The sequence below is a fragment of the Myotis yumanensis genome, unplaced genomic scaffold (genome assembly GCF_028538775.1).
Source record: "Myotis yumanensis isolate MYYU_CA2020_CCGP unplaced genomic scaffold, mMyoYum1.0.hap1 SCAF_1, whole genome shotgun sequence".
NCBI lineage: Eukaryota > Metazoa > Chordata > Mammalia > Chiroptera > Vespertilionidae > Myotis > Myotis yumanensis.
In genome coordinates, this window is record NW_027223752.1 from 48,550,779 (window position 1) to 48,576,500 (window position 25,722).

Here is a 25,722-nt window from a genome sequence, read left to right on the forward strand (position 1 = left end):
ATTTTACTTAATGTTTTCAAGGTTCATCCATGTCATTGCATGTATCAGAACTCCATTTCTTTCTATGGTTAAGCATTGTATCTATATATCATGTTTTGTTTATCCACTTATTTGTTGATGAACACTTGTGGTTTTTTTCTGCCTTTTGGCTATTGTGAATAATGCTGCAATTACATTGTTACACAAGTATCTGTTTGAGTCCCTGTTTTCAGTTCTTTGGGGTACATACCTAGGAGTAGAATTGCTGGGTCATATGGTAATTCTTTGTTTAGTTCTCTGAGGAACTGCCAAAAGTATTTTCTATAGGGGCTATACCATTTTACATTACCACTGGCAGTAGATGAGGGTTTCAATTTCTCTACATTCTTGCCAATACTTGTTATTTCTGAAAAACATGCTATATTTTTTTAAATACAGAAATGAAACAGACCTCTTAGTTTTAACTAAACATTGGAGATATTAATTATTATCAAATAGTAGGAATTTAAATATAAACATCGGACAAAATATGTGTAGTTTCTGTCTTGTTATTTTACTGTATATTAGTCTTTGCTTTCTTTTTCTAATCTTTATCCAAAAGAACAGTACCATCAAAGAGCAGTATCACTTTTTGCTTTCTTTGAAAGTATCCTAAGTATAAACTTATTTCAATGTAGGCAAGACTAACTGAAATTTCAAATCTCAGCCTTCTTTTACTAATAGATACACTTTTTACTTATTGGGGGTAATGTGCATAAGCATTTTAATAGTTTAATACTTGTGAACACAAAGTCAGTGACCTATTTTAAGACTAGTAGCTTCCTGTGATCAATAGCTCAAGGTCTCAAGGTCATTGTTTACATTTTTAAAAAATTCTCAGTTACAGCCATAGTTACTGTTTGCCCCTCCCAAGTAGATGGCAAAGAGTTCTAAAAAATTTGCCATTAAATAACCTGTGCCATATTAATAGAAAAGATGATCTTTTAAACCTAACACATTTTCTTTTTTAAAAAATAGGAGCAAGCATTTGATCCTTATGAAACATTATCCCAGGACATTCTTTCACCAAAATTTAATGAACATTTCAGTGAGTTGATGGCCAGACCTGCAGTGGCTCTACACTTTCAGGTAAATTTAAAGTCATTTTTTAAAGTAAAGCAACTAAAGAACTATTTTACCAATTCATTCTAAATATTTGTCATTCTAGGATCTTTCACAAAGCAACTGAGGAAAATTGTCACCAATCTTTCAAAATCTGTTCATTTTAACCCTATTTTAGATTGAAAAAACTAATCTGTTTTTAATATAGAAATCTTTTAAAGAATGCCATCACACATACTGATCTGGCAAATTCTAGATCTGGGATATAGAGATGATTATGGAGAGCTATTTCAGGTTCTTATTTTCAACAAGATAGAACTGAAATCATCAGGAGTGGAGAATATCCTTATGTGTACTCATACCGATTTCTCTATCAGGCCTATAATTTAAGGAGATAAATATATTAATGGGAAGTATACACATTAATTGGTTCAGTAATACAGTTAGATAAAGTGAAAGTAAGTGGAGACAAAATTTATATTTTTACTTTATAACACTAAACGAAGGTTATGTTGGCTTTGATGATCCTTGACTACTTATTGCTGTAGAAACTTCCTGATCTAGACAGGCTCTTCTCCCTTAGCATATTAATATGGTCAAATCTTTATTTTCTTAAAACAAGCAATAAACCTTGTCATGTTCTTTTTTTGTTTTTTCCCCCTTTGTAGCCAATTATCTTCATATTACTTTTTACCATTTTTCACTAAACTTCTACCACTTGTGTCTTAATCAGGGTATAACAATAAAAACTGCCTTGACAATCAACTTAACCATGAAACCAAGTGGATATTTTTATTTCATATTTATGTCTGTAATATTTGTGAGTCCTCCTCTTGTCCTTTTGGCTCCCATGATACTTTCTCCTAACTTTCATCTTCTCTGATTTCTTCTTCTCAGTCTCCTTAATTGCAGGCTCCACGGTCAACCTCTGATTTTCTGTCCCTCTAATGCTCTTCTTGAGTGACTTTATTTATACCCTTTGCTTTAGCTACTGCCTATATGCTCGTGACTTCATATTTGTTTTTTTCATTAAATTTATTGGGGTGACATTGGTTCATAAAACCATACAGGTTTCAAGTGTACAACTCAATAAAATATTATCTGCATACTGCATCCTGTGCCTATCACTCCAAGCAAAGTCCCTTCCCATCCTTATTTCTCCCCCTTTGCCCACATCAATCCACTCCCCACCTCCCTTTCTCTCTGGCTGTCACTACACTGTTGTCTGTGTCTATGTGATACATACACACACACATGTATATACATACATACTAAAGGCCTGGAGCACGGGTTCATGCACCAGTGGGGTCCCTCAGCCTGGCCTGTGCCCTCTCGCAATCCAGGACCACTCAGGGATCCCCGCATTGGGCCAAAACCTGCAGTCTGACATCCCCCAAGGGATGTAGTAGTGCGTGAAGCAGCAGGCGGCTGGGGAGGAGCCTGAACTCAGGCCAGGTGCCTTGCCGCTCCCGCTCATCCTGCCCCACTGTGCCCCAGATATTCAGTGAAGTTGAAAGAGTTAGGTAAAACCCCTTTGCAGGTCAAACTCACTTGTACTTTAAAAAGCTAAAGTAATGCTTCATTTAAAAAAATTATTTAAAAAAATTTTTAGGTGCGGGGAGGAGTTGGGGGGGAAGAAGGGATCAACCAAAGAACTTGTATGCATATAAGCATAACCAATGGACACAGGCGGGAGTGGGGTGTGGGGACAGGCTGGGAGAGGACAACAGGGAAAAGAGGACATATGTAATAATTTCAATAATAAAAAATATAAATAAATAAATTTTTAGAATTTGTATAGCACACCTTAAAAATATGAGCTTTGGCCCAACTAATAGTTGCCAAGTCTATTGAACAAATTACAACTTAATTTCAATTAATATGTGAGAATTATGGGAGTGTTTATCTATGAGGATATCTTTTAAAGGCAACATACAAGATTCTTCATATTATATATTACTGTCTGTATTTATCTGAAGAGAAATACCAATTTAAATAAATCATGCATAATGATATTTAAAACCAACATGACTGACTTTTAAATCCCTTATATATTTTAGAAAATCATGTATTCTACAGACTATTAGTTTTCTTTTAAAAAATACATGTTGTTATTGATTTCAGAGAGGAAGGGGGAGGGAGAGAAAGATAGAAACATCAATGATGAGAGAGAATCATTGATTGGCTGCCTCCTGTAAACCCCACACTGGGGATTGAGCCCGCAACCCAGGCTTGTGCCCCAACCAGGAATCGAACGGTGATCTCCTGGTTCATAGATAGATGCTCAACCACTGAGCCACACCAGCCAGGCCAGACTATTAGTTTTTAAAACTGAGATATATGTAACCCTTGCTTTATCTGACCAACTGGCTATATTGGGGTTCTAATGACTCCCTCCTTAGGTTCAATTTGCTAAATTGGCTCAGAGAAACATTTTACTTACTAGATTACTGGTTTATTATGAAAGTATATAAAGGGAAAATGATATTAAGGGGTATGAGGCATTAGCCAGATGAACAAACAACATGGGATGAGGTTCCCAACAAAAAAGCTTGTCCCCATAGAGCTTGGGGCCTCAGCATAGTGGCACGTGGAAACATTCTGGTTCCCCAACATGTAAGTTCTCCAAAAAGACCAATGAATTCCCTTCCTGGATTTATATGGAGGCTTCATTAGGTAGTCTAGATTGACAATGTTAGTGGCCACTGGAAATTGAACTCGAATCTCTAGCCCCTCTTCCCTCCCTTAAATCAGGCCTGGGAGTGGGGCTGAAAATTCCAGACCTCTAATCAGAGGGTTGGTTGGTTCTCCTGGCAACCAGCCCTAGTCTAAAAGTCATCATTAACATAACAAAAGGCACCTTTTTGCACTTTTTCTCACTCTCTAAACTTCGAAAATTCCTAGGGTTTGGGGAGCCTGGAACTGTGATGTAGATGAGATATCTTATAAATCACAATGTCACAAGTTCATTGAGTACAAAGCAAAGATTCCAAGAGAACTTTGATTGTTAAAACTCTTGGTAGTTGAAATGGCATGTCATGTCTACCTGTGTCTTGTCATATATATCTAAGAATTAAGAAGTGAGATGGATGTAGCAGGGTGAATATTAACTTTTTAAAAAACCAACTGAGCTACACTGGGTGGGCAAGAGTGTACTTTTTAAAGTTAATTTTTGGAGGCAGACAGCAGCAGTGGTTTAACTTTTATTTTACTTCACCATTCATTGGACAGTGGGAGAAAGATGATGGAGACTTTTGTAAAGTTAAAGTTCCCATACCTGGGTGTTCAGTTCTTCTAGATACTTCCCATACTTAAGACTGTGACATTAACATGTGTATTTGAATTTAAGAGTGAAGTCAGAGTTTTTGCAGAAAAAGAGTCTGATCTGACTGGTTTTTTTTTTTGACAGTGAAGATTGGCTCTGTCAATTAAGTGATATGACAGACATTTTTAATAAATTAAATGAGCTAAATCTGAAATTTTTTAAATCATTGTTTGGTGAAATGTATTAAAATCATATTTACAATATATATATAACACCCCCCCCCCAAATATCCTTTGTAACTACTTAAATTTAAAGCATTTCAAATGGTGACATAAAAATGTGAGAAAAAGTTCATCACTTTTCAAAATTCCTGTAGAGTATGTGGAGCCCCAATTTTTTAAAGAAAAGCTGAGAGGACTATAGTGAAAGTTATTATAGCCATGTAAGAGATGAAGAAATTTAAGTATTTAACAACTTTAAGGAGTAAAAAGGAGAAAAAAAACTTAATCGACAATGTTATGCCCAGATTTCAAGATTCCCAAGAGCCCACCAGGGGGCTGATGCAAAAGCAGAGAGTCCTTTATTTCAAGCTAGCTCGAGCTCCCGTCCACCACACTCACCGACACAACGGCAAGCCCAGTGGCCGAGAGAGAGAAGCCTGATGGGACCAGGAGTTTTATAGGGGGGTGGAGTAAGGGCGGGAGAGGGGACTGTGGGCCCCACTGATTGGCCAGGCGCGAGTCAGTGTCTCATTACACAGGATGTGGTCATAGTGATGGCGTGCACCTCCCTTGATTATCATTGGTTAGTCCAGAGAATCCTGGGTGTGGCTAGCAGAGGCTCCTTCCGGGAAGAAGCCCCACCCAAAAATGGAGGACCCAGGGTAAGATGGAGGGCGCAGTCCCTGCCCCTTCACTGAGAATGCGGGGAAGGGCGGGGGCCACGTGTCCACAGGTTTGAGATCTCGTCCTTTCAGACAACTCTTCAATTTTAATAAAGAACATGTTTTTCATTATAGTTTTGTTAAGCCTGTTTCTTGTAATTTCAAAAGGTATGTCTGTTTGGCACTGCTGTTATATATCCTTGATATCAGCGGTATAATATTATATCTTTTTGCTTTGCAGTCCATTGCTGATGGTTTTAGAGAGGCAGTTCGTTATGTCCTTCCACGTCTTATGCTAGTGCCTGTGTATCACTGTTGGCACTATTTTGAATTATTAAAGGTAAGATGAAAGCTTTCTGAACCAAAAGTACTGGCATTTATGAGGCTTAAAAACTAGTTTTTTTAATCTGATCAGATTATTTTAAAATACTTTTTATTCATAAAAATAAATTATCTTAAATGTTTACTTCTTATTACAGAACATGAAGAAAAGCTTGCATTTCTTACTTATCTTCATGTCATTTCCATGTGGATAGAGATACGAAAATGTATCTTCATCTGTCATTTCATAATATAGACTCTCAAAGTACTAATGTTATAAAAAAAAAGTTTACTTTTTTCTTAAGTTAATGTTTTTATTGATTTTTTTTTAGAGAGAGAAAAAGGGCGAGGAAGAGAAAGATAGAAACATCATTGACGAGAGAAACATTATTGATTGGTTGCCTCCTGCACACCCTCTACTGGGGACCAAGCCTGAAACCCAGGCATGTGCCCTGACTGGAAATCGAACCAGTGACATCTTGGTTCATGGGTCAACACTCAACCAACTGAGCTACACTGGCTGGGCAAGAGTTTACTTTTCAAAATTAATTTTTGGAGGCAGACAGCAACAATGTTTTAACTTATATTTAATATTTTTTAAAATATATTTTTATTAAATTCAGAGAGGAAGGGAGAAGGAGAGAGAGATAGAAACATTAATGATGAGAGAAACATTATTGATTGGTTGCCTCCTGCACACCCCCCTACAGGGGATTGAGCCTGCTCCCTGGGCATATGCCCTGACTGGGAATTGAACTGTGACCTCCTGGTTTATAGGTCCACGCTCAACTGCTGAGCCACACCGGATGGGCTTAACTTTTGTTTTAAATAAATAATAACTTTTATACATAACACTGTTCTAAATTTTCATCTTGCTTTAGCTTATTAAGAAAAATACTTCTGAAGTTGACATATTTTTTCATGCAGTGTAGTATTTTTCCTTTTTTAGCTAGGACCCAAGCAACATTTAAAAAAGAATTATGGTAAAACTTGAACTCTTCTTAAAGATCAATAAACATAAAAATATATTGTATTCTTAAATGTTCTAATAAGCAATATAAACTTTATTATGGTACATTACATACTTCTCAGAAAAGTATGTAATAAAACATAAACATAAGTGTGTTACATAGTAAATATAATGTGTAAACACCCCAAAGCTAAACCTCTACCCTAACTTTAATGGCAGTTACTTCCTTGCTTTTGATTCCAGTTTAAACACATATGTATATATCACTAATACTATATATATATGGCACATATATATATATATATATATATATATATATATATATATATACAGCCTGTTTCTGAATTTTATGTAAATTGGTCAAATTGTTATTCGATCAATATATTATTTTCTATGTTATATCTCCTCTCAAAGTTATATTTATTGATGTTCTTATATGTTGTTATAGTTTAGTTTTCTTCCAGTTTGAATAAACCATTATTTGTTTATTCTTTTCTGGTTGTTTTGCTATTACTGGTAACACTTGCTATGGACATTCTCTTATTTATCTCTTGGTAACGTGTGCATGCATTTTATTTCTCTAGCATATATACTTAGGAATGGAATTGCTTGGTTTTAGGGTGTGCATGTTTTCAGATTTAATTGATAATGCCAAGCAGCTTTCCAAAGTGGGTTGTACAGTTTACACTCCTTCCAGAATGCATGAGATATCTTTCTTTATGCATATTTTCATACTTTAAAATTTCTGTCATCTGTATTTATAATAGTCTCTGATAGTTTTAATCTGTATTTCTTTGATTATTAGTGAATGTGTGTATAGTATGTTTATTGGTCTCTTGGATAACCTTTTGTGGAGTTAAGTCTTTCGCCATTTTGAGTATCTTATGTGGTTTGTCTTTGTATTCCACGTTTCTATTTGTTCTTGTTGCTATGCATTAATTAACCTGAATGTACTTTATATTTATTCTAAGGGTTATAGTTTCACTGATGAGTGATGGGTGATTTCCCTCTATTATTCATTCTTTGAGCCTTACAGCACTACTGCCTGGTTATAAAAGAGAGAGTCTGCTGCCTTTGGACAGGCATCAGAATTTGAGTGCTCTTTTTTTCCACTCCAGGTTCCATTTGCACTTTCTCTTGATATTTAAGACACCAAAAGGGCATATGGAGAGATGGAGATTTTTTAGACTCTCCATTTTTATTTCTCTACCTACTAGCTACTGTTCTTTATTAACTACAGTTTACATCTAAGGACTTTTGCCTACTTTTAGATTATTTCCCTTTTCAATTGTAATTTCAACGTATCTTGCTCAGTAAAATTTTCTTCCCGACATTTTTTATTGCTCTTTTGTAAGTAAGGGATCTTTCTGCTTCAGCATTTTGTACCTCTCCTTCAGGATACCAGGTTGATGGCTTAAAAGACCCTGTTCAGACTTTATCTAACTCATTAGTAATAATATTAAAATAAAAACCAGAATAACTCTATATTTTATAAGCATCTAGGCAAGGTATTAATTTGATGATTTCTAATGAATGCCTACCTCAAGAATTCTTTTTTATGGAATCTTGTAACCCATAATGTGTGATGCTGGAGCTCACTAGCTTTTGTGCACAAATAGATGAGCCACTTGATTGTGTATATCTCCATGGAGACTAATGGATCCATAAAGAACTCATAAAAGAAAGATTACAGGCTTCATATGAATAATACATTGGCAGCTCCAGATGTGTATTTGGAGTCCTAAAACATTTTAGGTAATGCTCATGTCTAATTGGAAATCCTATCATTAGTGTTATAATTGCCTTCTAACATTGGCCAACATTTAAAAATGCTGGTTTGACTCTATAATTGAAGTAATTGAAGGTGGGTTTTTTTGGTTTTTTTCTCATCTGTATGTTTAGTTTTTAAAGTCCCTGAGATCTGTACCTAAGGTCAGGATATTAACTATGATGGCCTTACTCATCCTGAGGCCATATCTACATTTATCGCCAATTAATCACTGGACTCCAAGTATTCTTAGCTATTGCGATTGGAACTAGTAATTGGTTAGTTAGTTAAAATAAAGCAAAGAATCATAAAATGAAATCTTATATGTACTTATATATTTACCAGAGGCCTGGTACATGAATTCATGCACGGGTGGGGTCTGGCTAGCCCACCCCAGTCGGGGGCTGATTGGGCAGGGCCTGCTGGAGGGAGGAGCCAAGGGAGGTTGGCTGGCCAGCTCCGCCCCCTGGTTGAACTCCTGGTCGAACTCCCAATCGAACTCTTGGTTGAGGGGACAATTTGCATATTAGGCTTTTATTATATAGGAAGGATATGCTTAATCTGTTGACCTAGGTTAAAATATTTTCTTTGAATATGAATCTTTCTGACTTAAGTCACAAATTATCTTTTATGATTTCTATTTCCCTTTTCTTTTAGATGAAACATGAATTTGAAGGTGCTTGTAAAGCAATCTTAGTGCAGAAATCTATGTTTTTATAATTCTTCCAAATCTTTTACATTCGTTGTCCCTATACCTTTTTAAAGGGACTTGCCTTTAAAATCATTTGACTGAGTTTTCACATAAATATCATATATATATATGTATATATATATATATATATACACACATATATACTTCTTTGACTTATAAAATGTGTAATCAAATTACATAATTATAACATAAGCACAACTGGCATCAACATATTTCGAAACATTTACTGATTTTTGGTAAGCATATACTTAATTAGTGGGATCCAGAGGGCCTAGATATTCTAGAAAGTAGCCCACTTATTTCTGGCATTTATTGTCCTGTGGGAATCACCCTGTATGTTATACAGTGGGAATGATCCATAGTAAGAACTACGTTTAACATTATGACTGTATACACACACACACACACACACACACACGCACAAAGTTTTATGCAGTGTACTCTGACATACTCTCTTCCATTTTTAAAAAAAAATAATTGTGATGCATTAATGGATTATAACATGCAGTTTGAAAAACACTGAAATAAGGACTAATTCTAGACCAGTGATGGCGAATCTTTTGAGCTCGGCGTGTCAGCATTTTGAAAAACCCTAACTGAACTCTGGTGCCGTGTCACATATAGAAATTTTTTGATCTTTGCAACCATAGTAAAACAAAGACTTATACTTTTGATATTTATTTTATATATTTAAATGCCACTTAACAAAGAAAAATCAACCAAAAAAATGAGTTCGCATGTCACCTCTGACACGTGTGTCATTAGTTCGCCATCACTGTTCTAGACACAGGCTAAGTGAATTATCACATGAATAGATGAAAAGTTACTTTATTTTTACATCTGTTCTGACTGTGATACTATTGGTTTTATATAGCATTTTATTTATTTTTAATTGTGATACAACTACATAACATGAAACTTATTATCTTACCTCTTTTAAGTGTTCAGTTCAGTGGTGTTTATTTTTTTGTTATGAAACCAGAGTCATTTTATACTTGGGTTGCTTCTCCTTCTTGGCTGTTGTAAATAACGCTGCTATGAATATGGATATACAAATATTTCCTCAAGACTTTGCGTTCAATTCTTTTGGATATATACCCAGAAGTGAAATTGCTAAATCATCTGGTAATTATAGTTTTTAATTTTTTGAGGAAACATTGTACCATATTCCATAGCAGCTATATCATTTTACATCTCCACCAACAATGTACAGGGTGCCAATTTCTCTACATCCCTGCCAACACTTGTTATTTTCTGTGTTTTTATTTTCTGATAGTAGCCATCCTAATGTGTATGGAGTGGTATTTTATTGTAGTTTTGATTTGCATTTCTCTAAATATTAGTGATAGTGAGCATATTTTTATTTTGTTTTAGGAGTTCTTTACGTATTTTAGATATTAATACCTTATCAGATATATCATTTCTAAATATTTTCTCCTATTCTGTAGTTTGCCTTTTTATGATATTGTTTGGGTTCAAGTTCTCATCCAAAAGAAATTTCATTTCATGTTATGCACATTTTGGATGATAACCATAAAAAAAAGGCTGGACCAGTGTGACTTAAGGCTTTCACATTTCTTTGAGAATAGTAAATATAATCCGGAGCAGTTTTAATTTGAAATATTTGCTTCAGACACACAGCAAGGAAGATTTATGTGTTGACGTAGCATTTAAATATTATTCAAGCTTTACTTCCCAGAATCAGTTTTATGATAAGAAAATAGAAAAACAACTATAATGAAAACTGATAGGACATCATTTATAGATTGCCTGAAATTATTTTAGAGTACATTATTGGATTATTCTTATTAAATCAATAAGTGTATTTTATAGATAATATATTCTTTTTGTTCTTTTCATTTGAACATCTTTGGGGTTAATCATGAACTACTTTCATTTTCTATTTTTTCTCAGATAAATTTTAGATTTTTTTCTTAACATATACATTTTTATGTAAGAGGAAGAAGAAGAAAAAACTATTTCTTGATTTATAAGTAACTTTATAATATACTTCTTATATTCTGAAGAAACATTTATGTTTATTCTTCTGTTATTAAGAACACATTCAGAATTGATTTATTCCAAAGACAAATAACATTCTTTTGCTCTCTAACTCTCTGGTTATTCTTTGGAAATTTAGTAATGGAAAGAATAAAAATTCTCCTCTCAAAAGAACTTAATCTATCCTACTTTAGTTTAAAGCTTAACAGGAAAACCTAGTACTAATAACTTCAATGAGGTTCATTGGGAAAGATAAGCCAGTATTTCAAATACGAGATAATTGAATTTTTAGGTAGTACTCTTTTACCTTTTACTTTGAAAAACATAGAGAAAAGTTACAAAAATAGTATAGTGTGAGCTCCCTTCACCTAGATTTACTGATTGTTAACAGGTAATATTTGCTTTGTCACTGTCTTTGTGTTCCTGTGTATGTATATTTGAGTAAGTATATTCATAAAATCAAGAGCTTGAGATAATGTTATTAAAGGAAATGTTCTGGCTGTTGAAAAAGATTATGAAGATTATTTTACTACATAATATTTACTTTTTCAGTACTGACACATCACTCAAAGACATCTGAAGAAAGATAATGCATTTTTTAAGACACAAAGAAAAGTAATATACAAATGAGTTAAATTTCCCACCAAATTACTTAAATTCTATTTTTATGAAAACCTAGATAGAAGTTTATTGTTACAAAACAAAGAATTGATCACATATATATACACAATGAATTACAGAAAAATTATAACTTATTAAAATTTCCCTTGCTTTAGGCACACAGATATCTATAGTAGATATAACATTTTTTTGAGAATTCAAGAGAAACATGCTAAGTCTTTAAGTGAACATGAAATGCAAAATCTTGGACAAGATATACTTATATGTAACTAAGGAGAATAATGATTGTCAAGTTAAACAAGGAGTATATTCTTCAGCCAAGTTCATAAGATATTACAAATTAATAAAAGTTCACTTCCACTGTATTAACTTAATTTAAGCACCTATTGCAAGGGCATTAATCTCTTTGACCTCTTTTCCAAAGAACACTTAACTTCATTTTATTTCTTAAACTATTAATTATTCAGTTTGTTTTTAACATGGAAGGAATCCCTTTCAACTCCTGGTCACCAGGCTTAGGCATATACCAGCACTTTGCATAATTGTATCTGGTGTCATTGTAGAGAAGCAGTGTAGTAATGGCAGAAATGGGCCCTGAATTTTGTTCCCAGGTTTGAATACAGACTCTCCTACTCGTCTTGGATGAATTACTTAACTGCTCTGTGCTTCAGTTTCATCATTTGTAACATGTATAATAATAATACCTACCTTACAGAGTTGTGACAAAGATTAAATAAGCTAATGCATAAAAGAACATGTATAGAATAAGAGCTCAGTAAATATTCATGATTGTCATTTGTCTAAACATTAAAATTATAAGTATTTATACAGTAGTCATTCATTCTAATTACCTTATTGAGTACCTACCATTTGCAGATACTACAAAAAATGAGCAAAACATATCCCCATGTTTAAGGATGTCATGGTTTAGTGAAGAAGATGACCATCAAACAAAGAATCCTATATAATAAAACCCTAATATGCAAATAGATCAAATGACGGAATGACCAGTTGCCATGACGTGCACTGACCACCAGGGGGCAGGTGCTTAATGTAGGAGCTGCCCCCTGGTTGGTCAGTATGCTCCAACAGGGGGAGCACCGCTCAGCCAGAAGCGGCAGGTGAGCACAGCAGTGGTGGCAGGAGATTCTCGCACCTCCGCTGCAGGTGGGCAGTAAGGAGTGAGGGGTCTTGGACTGCAAGAAGGTGCAGGCCGGGCTGAAGGGCCCCTTCCTCCCCTCCTCCCCCTCCCCAGTGCACGGTTGTTGTGAACCAGGCCTCTAGTTAAAATGTAAGTACCTAATGTAAGTAGTACTATGGGACCACTGAAGCAGGAGGAACTAACTCTATCTAGGGAAGTTAGAAAAAAAAATTAATATGGGTGTTGGATATATAGGGCTTTTATAGATGTGTGTGTGTGTATGTGTGTTATTTATTCAGGGAGGCCATGAAAGACAAATGCCGAGGAACTGTTGCAGATTAAAAAAGACAGTAGCAACATGACAGCTAAGTGCAGCACTAACTAGGTCCTATATTGGGGGGAAATTACCCTAACGTACAGGATTAGGACATTGACAAAACTGGACATGTGGTGGGTATTAGATAATAGACCTTTACCAGTGTTAAATTTCCAGAAGTTGGTCATTGTATTGTGATAGAATATTTTTGTTCTAAGACATACCACTGAAATACTAAAGGAATAAAAAGGAATGATACTATTTGAGAGTAATTGTTGATACATTTGAATTTTCCGCATATTCCAAAAACAATCTCAGAACCATTCAGCTATGGTTCCTTTTCCTCAGCAAGGAACTGAAAGGATATTATCACAAACTAGAGGCCCATGCACCGTTGGGGTCTTTTGGCCTGGCCTGCACCCTCTCGCAATCTGGGACCCCTTGGGGGATGTCGTACTGCCAGTTTTGGCCTGATCCTCACAGGCCAGGCCAAGGGACCCCACCAGTGCATGAATCCGTGCACCGGGCCTCTAGTATTCATATAAGATCTTTGGTTAATCTCTTCCTGCCCTCCTCCTTCCCCTCTGAGATTCATCAGTTTGTTCCATGTTTCCATGCCTGTGTGTTGAGCGTCTGCCCCCTGGTGGTCAGTGTGCGTCATAGTACCGGTCAAACGGTCACTTAGGTTTTTTATATATAAAGACTAGAGGCCCAGAGCATGAAATTTGTGCACTATGTGTGTGTGTGGGGGCGGGGAGACGGTCCATCAGCCTGGCCTGTGCCCTCTTGCAGTCCAGGAACCCTTGTGGTATGTACGCCTGCTGGCTTAGGCCCAATTCCTAAGCTGGCAGGCAGACATCCCTCTCGAAGTCTGGGACCCCTTACTCCTTACCACCCGCCTGCTCACTGCTCCTTAATGCTCAACTCACTGCTCCTTAGTGCTGCCACCAGCTGGCTAAGCGGCGCTCCCCCTGTGGAAATGTACTGACCACCAGGGAGCAGCTCCTGCATTGAATGTCTGCCTTCTGGTGGTCATTGCGCATCATAGTGACCAGTCTTTCTGGTTGTTCTGTCGTAATGGTCACTTAGGCTTTTATTATATAAGATAGAGGCCCGATGCACGAAATTCATGCAAGGGGCTCGGCCCTCACAGCCCAGCTGCCTCGGCCAGCCCTCGCACCCCCAGCTTCATCTGGAAGGTCATCCGGGCGGTTGTTCTGTTGTTTGGTCTAATTAGCATATTAGCTCTTTATTATATAGGACTAGTAGCCCGATGCACGAAATTTGTGCACATTAAAAGGGAATTAATTGCCCTAACTAGTTTGGCTCAGTGGATAGAGCATCGTCATGCGGACTCAAGGGTCCCAGGTTCAATTCCCGTCAAGGGCATGTACCTTGGTTGTGGGCACATCCCCAGTGGGAAGTGTGCAGGAGGCATCTGATCAGTGTTTCTCTCTCGTCGATGTTTCTAACTCTCTATCCTTCTCCCTTCCTCTCTGTAAAAAATCAATAAAATATATATTTTTTAAAAGGGAATTAATTAGCGGAGATATTTTAATATTGCTATTTGCCCTTTCTCTATAATAGAAGTGTGAGAGCTGAAAGGAAATTAGTGAAATGTATATGAAAATAATATATAAATTTATTAATAAATAGTAACAAAAGGATATAACAACAACAGAGGCATGATATAAAAATGACAAAAACATATGAAAACAAAAACATGATATAAAAACAACAGTGATGCAAACAATGACTGATAAAGTGATTAAACTTATTCTAATATCACCCTGAACACCACATTTAGAGTGAAAACACTTTCAGAGTGCTTGACTAATTTCCCTTGTGATGAAGTACTTAGAACTTTAACATCACATACTCTTCAAACTCGAGAGAAAGCAACATACAACTGACCATGTGCAAAAACGGGTTCAGGTAGGAATATGCCTACTTTGTCTAGAGTTTATCCTTGTGATTTATTAATAGTCACAAATGCTGGCATCACGGGAAACAGTTGTCAAATGAATTTAAATGGGAGGCCAGTGTCAGATTGGGACAAATTAATTCTTGGAATCAGAACAACCTCTCCCTCTGCAGATCCTGTTAATACTTCAGCCTCGATAATGTTAGGTCATAATCTTTTGATAATAAATCTGGTACCATTACAAAGACCCCATTTACTATTGAGATTTCTCAATAGCATGATGAATGCATCCACTTTCAATTTTAATTTATGACACGGCATTCCCAAAGGAGTAATACTATTAAGAAATTCGATGGGAAAATTTTCCTTTTCAGCATCATCTGTGGAATCAATGGAATCATTACTCAAATATGTGTGAAAATCTCCATCGAGTATATCCAAATTTTCTTCATTTAATTTTTGAACATGCTCATTTTTTGGACAAAGGATTGCACGTTTAGATATATTTTTAATATTATCTATAGCAGTGGTTCTCAACCTTGGCTGCACATTAGAATCACCTTGGAATTTTTTTTTAAATCCTGATTCCTGGGCCTCATCCTCCGGAAATTGTTTCTTTGTTATGGGGTGGGGCCACAACATTAGTAACAAAGAAACAGAATTAAAACTTTATTGTGGGGAGCCACTGCAGTGTTTTGGACAGGTTCAAGCCTTGGACTGATGAGAGAGCACAGTCCTCTCATTGCCATGTGCAAGTCCCAGCTTGGTGGTCAGGGCCCTCCCAGCATAATTATAGCCAACAGCTGTAGTTGTAAGCTTGAACCTATGGTCCAAACACGTGGCCCCACGTGCCTGAGTGATGTAGGCTTGATAGAGTTCAGGTGCATGTAGTTGAGTAGGATTGAAACCCAGGAGAATGTTGTAAACATCTTGGTCACGCCCTTACTTTGCCTTGTAGCATCTGCTATAAAATAAAGGCATGGCTGTGGGCATGGTCACTGTCTTACCGAGACCCGGCTTTCATTCTCTTGTCTGTCTTTTCTAAGCCTTTCAGCCGCCCCACTCAGGTTCACCCCGTGCTGGCGCAGCACACTTTAGAAAGATATGCCTCCACGCTCCCAGGGCGGGTTCCTGCCTCAAACCCCGCCCTTACAGGAAACAGCTCTGGGAAACAGCTCAGGGGAGGGCACAGCCGTTTCCAAGACAACCCCTGCAGGACTGACTTCCTTCCGCTTGGTCATGGCGGTTCTGGTCATGATGAACACCACCCAGGGTTTTTATATAAGTAGATAGATATGAAATAATTTGTGTTTCTTATTTTCTCTATTCATAATTATTAACAAATGAAATTCACTTTTAAGTTTCATGTTTTGAGCTATTTTTATATACCTAGAAAATGTCCAAATGGTTATCACAGTTGTTGTTTTTTTTCCTGATTGCTTTGGTAATAGGACTTTATATATTTGTATTGTAAACACATATGTAGAAAGAAGACTGATTTGAGGGATCAGAAGTATACATAATTATATGAAATCATAGCGGTTTTTATTAAGTGCATTTAAACTTCATTTAGAGTTATAATATTGCTGCTTCCTCTAATTATGAGAAAGGGAAACTATTGAACAAAGTAGGTTTAATTTTTCTTTTTGGGTCTTCCTAGCAATTGAAAGCTCGTAGCGAAGAACAAGAAGATAGAGAATGTTTGAACCAAGCGATTACTGCTCTCATGAATCTCCAAGGTAGTATGGACCGAATTTACAAGCAGTATTCACCTCGACGCCGACCTGGGTAATTCCAAACTGTTAAAAATATGAATGCTTCTGCATACTTCACTTACATCTGATGCCTGTTTTTCTCAAGAAGTGTTATTTATAGTGATAGTTGCATTCTTGAAAATTATACTTTGGTTTTACATTTTTATTTTGGTCTTGTAGTCTTTTTAAATTGGCATTCTAATATTGTTAAGATATGTGTAAAAACTTTAAAAGACATAGTTGATAAATTTTGTATAATTTATATAAGAAATAGGATTATTTAATTTTAATTCATTTGGGCAGTAGGAATGAAATATAGAGCCTCTGGTACTTCTCTTTCACAATAATGAAATTGAGGCTTGTAGTGAGTGGCAAAGTTAGTAGGAGAAAATAAATGCTGTGTGCAAAATCTAGTGTTTGGTTATTTAGTATTTTTGTCACTTGATCTGAGGTAGTTTACACTTAAAGCAATTATGGTTGCTTAGTCATTGAATAAGCTAACTTTGTCTTGGTATTTTTTTTAGGGATCCTGTTTGCCCTTTTTATAATCGTCAATTAAGAAGCAAGCACCTGGCTATTAAAAAAATGAATGAAATTCAGAAAAACATAGATGGATGGGAAGGCAAAGATATTGGACAGTGTTGTAATGAATTCATTATGGAAGGTCCATTGACAAGAATTGGTGCTAAACATGAACGGCATATTTTTCTTTTTGATGGCTTAATGATTAGCTGCAAACCCAATCACAGCCAGTCACGCCTTCCAGGTTACAGTAGTGCAGAATATAGATTAAAAGAAAAATTTGTCATGAGAAAAATACAAATATGTGATAAAGAAGATACTTCTGAGTACAGAAATGCTTTTGAATTAGTATCCAAAGATGAAAACAGCATAATATTTGCTGCTAAGTCTGCTGAAGAGAAAAATAATTGGATGGCAGCACTTATTTCTCTTCATTATCGTAGTACTCTAGATCGAATGCTAGATTCAGTATTATTAAAAGAAGAAAATGAGCAACCACTGAGATTACCAAGTCCTGAAGTTTATCGTTTTGTGGTAAAAGACTCTGAGGAAAACATTGTTTTTGAAGACAACTTGCAAAGTAGAAGTGGAATCCCCATTATTAAAGGAGGAACAGTGGTGAAGTTAATTGAAAGATTAACATATCATATGTATGCAGGTATGTGAAACTCATTACAAGTGATTATCTAGGCCAGTGGTCGGCAAACTCATTAGTCAACAGAGCCAAATATATACAGTACAATGATTGAAATTTCTTTTGAGAGCCAAATTTTTTTAACTTAAACTATATAGATAGTACATTGTTATTAACTTAATTAGGGTACTCCTAAGGCTTAGGAAGAGCCACACTCAAGGGGCCAAAGAGCCGCATGTGGCTCGCGAGCTGCAGTTTGCCGACCATGGATCTAGGCCAAAGGAGCTAAAAGCTTTTAAAAATGTTCAAAAGGCTTGAGGCCTGAAAAAAAATGCCTCTAAAATATGAAAAAAATACTGCAGAATCAAAAGGAATAAGTAACTGTCTTATTCCTTTAAATGTCTCTAAAATATAGTATTAACTTCACTGATAATTAAATATTCATAAAAATTGTATATCCATAAATCTTGAATTTGAAAACAATCCTCATTTCTCAAGAAATACCGTGATTGGCAGAAAGAGCCACAGTGGGAAAAGCCAGGATAAAAGGAAAAAGGAAATAAGACCTCCAAAATATGCTGAATAAATTGAACATGCAACCTGTTTTATGCTCTATTTTTTCAGATCCCAATTTTGTTCGTACTTTTCTTACTACATATCGTTCATTTTGTAAACCACAGGAATTGCTAAGCTTACTGATTGAACGGTAAGAAAAATTTTTATTTCACTTATATTTACATTTTGTAAAAACTAAACTGTTTTTTATCTTGTAAAATTCTGGGTACCTAGTATCTACTCAAGTAGTTTTTTAATATAATTTATTTGGCATAAAATTAGCAGTATTTCTGTTCACTTTAAACAGTGTGCTTAAACTGAAATCCCTGTTTATAATAGAGGTCTTTTCAAAGCTTAGCAATGTTTATAGTGGTAATCAGAAAGACCCATTTTAGAGGATAAAACTATGTATCTTAATTAAATTGTTTTCTGGCCAAAGCCGGTTTGGCTCAGTGGATAGAGCATCGGCCTGCGGACTGAAAGGTCCCAAATTCGATTCCGGTCAAGGGCATGTACCTGGGTTGCGGGCACATCCCCAGTGGGGGATGTGCAGGAGGCAGCTCATCGATGTTTCTCTCTCATCGATGTTTCTAACTCTCTATCTCTCTCCCTTCCTCTCTGTAAAAAATCAATAAAAGAGACTTTTTTACTTTTAAAACAAACTTTTTAATATGAAATATTTCAAAATGTGCACAAGGGTAAATAGGAAAATAAAATAACCTCATGTATCAGTCATCCAACTGCAGTAATTATCAACTCATGTGTCCCCTATTTTCCTACCGTTTCAACATCCTGATCCCAGGATTACAGTCAGCCTCTGTTTCTATGGGTTCATAGCAACAGTGGATTTTGTATCTGCTGGGGTCTTGGAACCAATCCTCTGGAATACCAAGGGACAACTGTCTTTTGCAATAAATTCTAGACAGTGTATTTCACCTGTAAATATTTCCAGCTGTATTTCTAAAAGATAAGTACTCTTATTAAAAACATAATCAAAATATCATTATTAGACCTAAAAATTAACATTTTCTTATTGCAATTAATTTTTTAAAGTAAGTTTTAGATTGACTTTTTATTTTTTACTGAGTACAATTAGTGGCATTTTAAATGCTTTAAAGGTTAAATGTAGCATCTGGACTCTAAAATAATTTTTGTTTCACATTTAAAAACTTAATGCCAGAATTTTATCTTGACCTCTATCATTGTTTTTCTATGAAACAAAGTTTACCAGACTGAGACACTGTAATGAGCTGTGAAGATATACTTGGTTGTATTTCCATGTCCAAAATTAAGAAAGCATATATCTAATCTAATAAAAGAGAAACATGGTAATTAGCTTACGACCGCTACCCTTCCCATTGGCTAATTAGCAAGATATGCAAAGTAATCACCAGCCAAGATGGCGGTTAACCACCAACAAAGATGGCGGTTAATTTGCATATGTAGGCACAATGCAGGGAGGCGAAAGGGAAAGCACGGAAGAAGCCCCCTGCCACTGACAGTGATCGGAAACCTAGGGGGGAGCTAAGAGCCGGGGGGCAGCCCTGCCCCCCAGCCATGATCGGAGAATCGGGCACCTTTGCCACACTGGCCGGTGATAGCTGGAAGTAGGGGTGGAGCCAGCGATGGGAGCTGGGTGGGGCGGAGCCCGAGATCTTGGGGCGGCTGCAGCTTCGGGTCGCCGCTGCCTGGGCCTGAGGCGTTATGCCCAGGCAGGGGTGGAGTCCGTCATCGCAGGGTGGCTGCAGCTGGGCAGGGGTGGTGCCAGCGATCATGGGGAGCAGGGGCAGAGTTGCTGATGGTGGGAGCTTGGGGTCCCCTGCCCAGGCCTAATGCCTTGGCCACAGGCATTAGGCCTGGGAAGGGGTGGAGCAGGAGGTCCCTTGGAGAACTGTGGGTCCCCTGCCCAGGCCTAATGCCTGGGTGAGAGGAATTAGGGCGGAGCCGTCAATCGCAGGGAGCGGGGGCCGAGTTGGCGATGGTGGGGTGCTGGGGGTCCCTTGCCCAGGCCTAATGCCTTGGCCAGAGGTGTTAGGCCTGAGCATGGGCAGAGCCAGCGATCGTGAGCAGGGGCGGCGTGGGCGATCGTAGGGAGCTGGGCACAGGCTGGGCTGAGGGACCCCCGAGTGCACAAATTTTTGTGCACCGGACCTCTAGTGTTAGACATATTTTAGCTGTATTTCTTGTGGGCAGTTTTTATTTTTTTTAACTTTGCTTTTTACTTTATTCATTTAGGTATGTTCTTTACAGTTTAAAATTCAGTTTGGACCCTCTCTTAGGATTTATATTCATTTATTTAAGGAAAGTTATATCTACTTGCAATTAAAAAATAAATATTATGGATATTAAAGAGGTTATACTCCTTACAGATTATTTGCTTGAATCTTTTCCATTGATCTTTTCTATGTTGATAAATACTAGTTATTAAACTTTTTTATAGAAGTAAGACTATAAAACCTTAGTACTGTATAGCCAAAGGGCAATTTTTTGTAGTATGTAATGCTTTAAGGAAAATTTATCAGTAATTGTACTTTTCACATAAATAGTAGAAAAGAAGGTTGCTTAGTTAAAATATTTTTATTGCTGCATTTGAAATCCTTTTCATTTATGTATAAACATTGAAAAATTTCTCTCATTTTGCTTTTCTTCTTAGATTTGAAATTCCAGAGCCAGAACCTACTGAAGCAGATAAATTGGCAGCAGAGAAAGGCGAACAACCAATTAGTGTAGACCTTAAAAGGTTTCGCAAGGAATACGTCCAACCAGTGCAACTTAGGTTTGGCGTGTATATTATATTTTGAATGTGCCATTCGATTTTCAGTGTATAGTTAGCACAAAAGTTTTTACCTCTTAATTCAGGTATAGGTATTATTGTTGACCTCATAGCAGTTAAGTTCTTTCTTACAGAACAGGATACCTATTAAGTAAAACTTATACAATTGCATATGAGTTTGCCTACTGTCAACTTCTCCCTCACACACACACACACACACACACACACCTTTTTTTCTTCATGTCTCATTATGAACATCTAATAACCTTGGGCTTAATGTTTTGCTATCCTGATTTTATCATACATTTATTCACTTATCATTCTTCTATTGGTCCATTAATCATCCATTTGGGAGTTGTAATTCAAAGTACACTTTTCTTTAAATACTTCAACTTGTATATCATTAATGGTATTTGTTTATTCTTTTTTCCTAAACTGTGTATACAATATACTTTGGTTGACTTTTAACAGATATATACATTTCTATAATCCAGATTCCTTTCAAGATATAAAATGTTATCATCACCTCAGAAAGTCCCCTTATGCCCATTTTAATCAGTTTTTGTTCTGATTGCCCAAAGCAGTATTTATCTTACTACATAGATTAATTTTACCTATTTTAGAATTTTATATAAATGGATTCTTATATTGTACACTCTTTTGTGTCTAACTTCTTTCACTGCACATGTTTTTGAGCATGTTGTTGCTTGTATCAATAGTTTGTTCTGTTTTATTGCTGAGGTGGTATTCTATTATATGAATATACCACAGTTTGTTTATTGATTTTCCCACTGAAGGACACCTGGGTTCCTTTCAGTTTTCATTTTTATGAAAAAAGCTTCAATGAACTTTTATTTTTCAAGTTTTTTGTGAATATACTTCTTACATAGTATCTTGGGTTAATAACTCAGAGTGGAATGGCGGAGTCGTAGGGTAGGTGTATGTTTAATTTTAAAAGAAACTGCCAAATCTTTCCCAAAATGATTATACTGTACTAGTGGCCCAGTGCACGAAATTCGTGCGGGGGGAGGGAAGGGGAAGGATGTGTGTGTGTGTGTATGTGTGTCCCTCAGCCGGGCCTGCACCCTCTCCAATCTGGGACCCCTCAAAAGGATGTCCTACTGCCATTTACAGGGATTGGGCCTAAACCGGCAGTCAGACATCCTTCTCGCAATCCGGGACTGCTGGCTCCTAACTGCTCACCTGCCTGCCTGCCTGATTGCCCCTAACCACTCTGCCTGCTGGCCTGCTTGCCCCCAACTGCCCCCACCCCCGCCAGCCTGATCACTCCCAACTGCCCCCTGTGCCAGTATGCTCACGCCCAACTGCTCCCCCCTGCTGGCCTGCTCGCCCCCATCTTCCCTCCCCACTGGCCTGCTTGCCCCCAACTGCCCCCCTGCTGGCCTGCTCACTCCAAACTGCCCCCCACAGTCCTGATCACCCCCAACTGATGGCCTGCTCGCCCCCAGCTGGCCCCCCTGCTGGTCTGCTCACCCCCGACTGCCTCCCCTCCCAGCCGGCCTGATCACCCCCATAGGCCCCCTGCACCAGCCTGATCACCCACCACTGCCGTCCTATCCTGGCCTGATCACCCACAACTGCCCTCCCCTCTTGGCCTCTAACCGCTCCTGCCTTAGCCCCGCCACCATGGCTTTGTCCAGAAGAACATCTGGAAGGTCTCCTGGAAGGCCTCCCAGTCTAATTAGCATATTACCCTTTTATTAGTATAGAGGCCTGGTGCAGGGGTGGGGGCTGGCTGGTTTGCCCTGAAGGGTGTCCCAGATAAGGGTGAGGGTTCCCTTGGGGTGTGGGGTGGCCTGGGCGAGGGGCCTGTGGTAGTTTGCAGGCCGGCCACACCCCCATGGGGTGAGAGTCCCCGCTGGGGGGGCATGGCCAGCCTAGGTGAGGGGCTGAGGGCTGTTTTCAAGCTGGCCACACCCCCTTCAGGGTGGGGGTTCCTGCTGGGGTGCCTGGCCAGCCTGGGTGAGGGGCTGATGGCTGTTTGCAGGCTGGCCATGCCTCCCAGTGGGGACGCTCACCCCATGGTGGCATGACCAGCCTGGGTGAGGGTTGTTTTCAGGCTGGCCATACCCCCTTCAGGGTGGGGGTCCCTGCTGGGGTGCCTGGCCAGCCTGGGTGAGGGCATGATGGCTGTTTGCAGGCTGGCCACACCCCCCAGCGGGGACTCTTACTCCATGGGGTGTGGCCAGCCTGGATAAAGGACTGAGGGCCATTTTTAGGCTGGCCACAGCTCCTTCAGTGTGGGGGGTCCCGCTGGGGTGCCTGGCCAGCCTTGGGTGCAGGGCTGAGGGCTGTTTGCAGGCTTGCCTGGCCCCCCAGCGGGGACTCTTACTCCATGGGGGTGTGGCCAGCCTGGGTAAGGGACTGAGGGCTGTTTTCAGGCAGGCCACGCCTCCCCGTGACCCAGGCTCCCAGCCCCTCCTTTTTTTTTCCAACCCCGCCTTGAGTGGAGGGCAGCCCCTCCTTTTATTTTTTTCCAGCCCCTCCTTGAGCGGAGGCCAGGGCCAGCTGGAAGCCTGGGTAGCCCCCAGCGACCCAGGCCCCCCAGCCCCTCCTTGAGCAGAGGCCAGGGCCGACTGGAAGCCTGTGTTGCCCCTGGTGACCAAGGCCCCCAGCCACTCCTTTAGCAGTGGCCAGAGCAGGCGGGAAGCTTGGCTTCCTCCATTGCTGTGGGCAACCCAAGCCCCCTGCTCACTCCAGCTCCATGGCCGCCACAATCTTTGTTGACTTAATTTGCATACTCGCCCTGATTGGCTGGTGGGCGTAGTGGAGTGATGACCAATTTGCATGTTTCTCTTTTATTAGTGTAGATTACACTCTCACTAGCAATGTATTAGAGTTCCAGTTGCTTCAAATCCTCATTAACATTTAATGATGACTACCTTTATACCTTATATACACTGAGGGGGTGTAGTGGTATTTCTCTGTGGTTTTAATTTGATGACTAATGATGTTTGAGAACTTTATATTGTCTCTCACTGGCTATTCATACTTATTTTGTGAAGAATCTATTCAAATCTTCTGCCTATTTTTTGAGTTGTTTTTTTACTATTGAGTTGTTATAGTTACTGAGTAGGATTAGATTCCAGTCTTTTGTCAAATAAATGTTTTATAAATATCTTCTCTCAATCTGTGGCTTCCCTATTACTTTACTTAATAATATATTTTGATGAGAAGTTTTTCATTTTGATGAAATCTAATTATGAGATATTTTTTTCTCTTATATGATAATTTTGAAATTACATTGGCTACTGTAGAAACTAGGAAGGAGAGGAAATGGAAGTAGTTATTTGAATTAACCCTGTGCAAACTAGAAGCTAACAGTTTTGTGATATCTTGAAATATTTTCTAAGCCACATACCTAACCAGGCACACAATGACTAAGGTGGTTTTGTTCAGATAGCATGACAGATATTAGAAATTTAAAGAATTTTCTTAGCCTGGGAGAAAAACTATTGTCTGTCAGTTAGAAAAGAAGAAAGCTAACCTAGAAACGAACAAGTGTTGGGAAGGATGTGGAGAAAAGGGAACCCTCGTGGGGGAATGCAGATTGGTGCAGCCACTGTGAAAAGCAGTCTGGAGTTTCCTCACAAAATTAAAAATGGAACTGTCTTATGACCCAGTGATTCCTCTTCTGGGAATATATCCAAAGAAACCCGAAACATTAATTTGAAAGAATATTATATGCACCCCTATGTTCGCTGCAGTGCTATTTATAGTAACCAAAATTTGGAAGCAGCTCAAGTGTCCATTAGTAGATGAGTGAATAAAAAATTTGTGGTACATTTATACAATGGAATATACTGCTTTACCGTAAAAAAAAAAAAAAGAAGCAAATCTTAGCCTTTGCAACAGCATGGATGAACCTGGAGAGTATTATGCTAAGTGAAATAAGCCAGTCAGAGCAAGACAGATACCATATGATTTCATTTATATGTGGAATCTAAAGAACAAAATAAACTAACAAACAAAATAGAAACAGACTCAGCTGTCAGAGGGGAGGGGATAGGTGGGCTGGATGAAAAAGGTGAAGGGATTAAGAAAAAAAACAACAAAACCCATCCTCATAAACTGACAACAGTATGGTGATTACCAGAGGGAAAATGGGGTGGGGAAGGTAAAAGAGTGCAACGGAAGGTTAAATGGTGATGGAAGGAGACTTGACCTGGGGTGGTGAACACACAATACAATAACAGGTGATATGTTATAAAATTGTACACCTAAAACCTATATAATTTTATTAACCAATGTCACTCTAATTAATTGAATAAAAATATAGAAATAGTCACCCACTGAAATAATGAAGGAGAAATGCTAATCTAATTAATTTACTGTATCTCTAAGTCTAAGAGTAGAATGTTATATTTGTATAGATTGATTAAATCTCTACTTGGACAGTCATAAGTAATATTTTGTGATACTGCAAAACAAAATAGCTCTGTCAGAAATATTTTTTCTTTT

General features: G+C 38.0%; 1 protein-coding gene across 2 annotated transcripts in view; it reads left to right on the forward strand.

The window, feature by feature from the left end:
• The window catches only part of SOS2 (SOS Ras/Rho guanine nucleotide exchange factor 2), a 96,897-nt gene that overhangs the window by 47,785 nt on the left and 23,390 nt on the right, over positions 1-25,722 (forward strand). For both annotated transcript variants that reach the window (XM_070420105.1, XM_070420113.1), the window contains exons 7-12: positions 997-1,107; positions 5,470-5,568; positions 16,663-16,790; positions 17,281-17,936; positions 18,537-18,618; positions 21,121-21,243. In XM_070420105.1, coding sequence (XP_070276206.1) covers positions 997-1,107; positions 5,470-5,568; positions 16,663-16,790; positions 17,281-17,936; positions 18,537-18,618; positions 21,121-21,243 — 1,199 coding nt within the window. The remainder of the gene's footprint in view (positions 1-996; positions 1,108-5,469; positions 5,569-16,662; positions 16,791-17,280; positions 17,937-18,536; positions 18,619-21,120; positions 21,244-25,722) is intronic.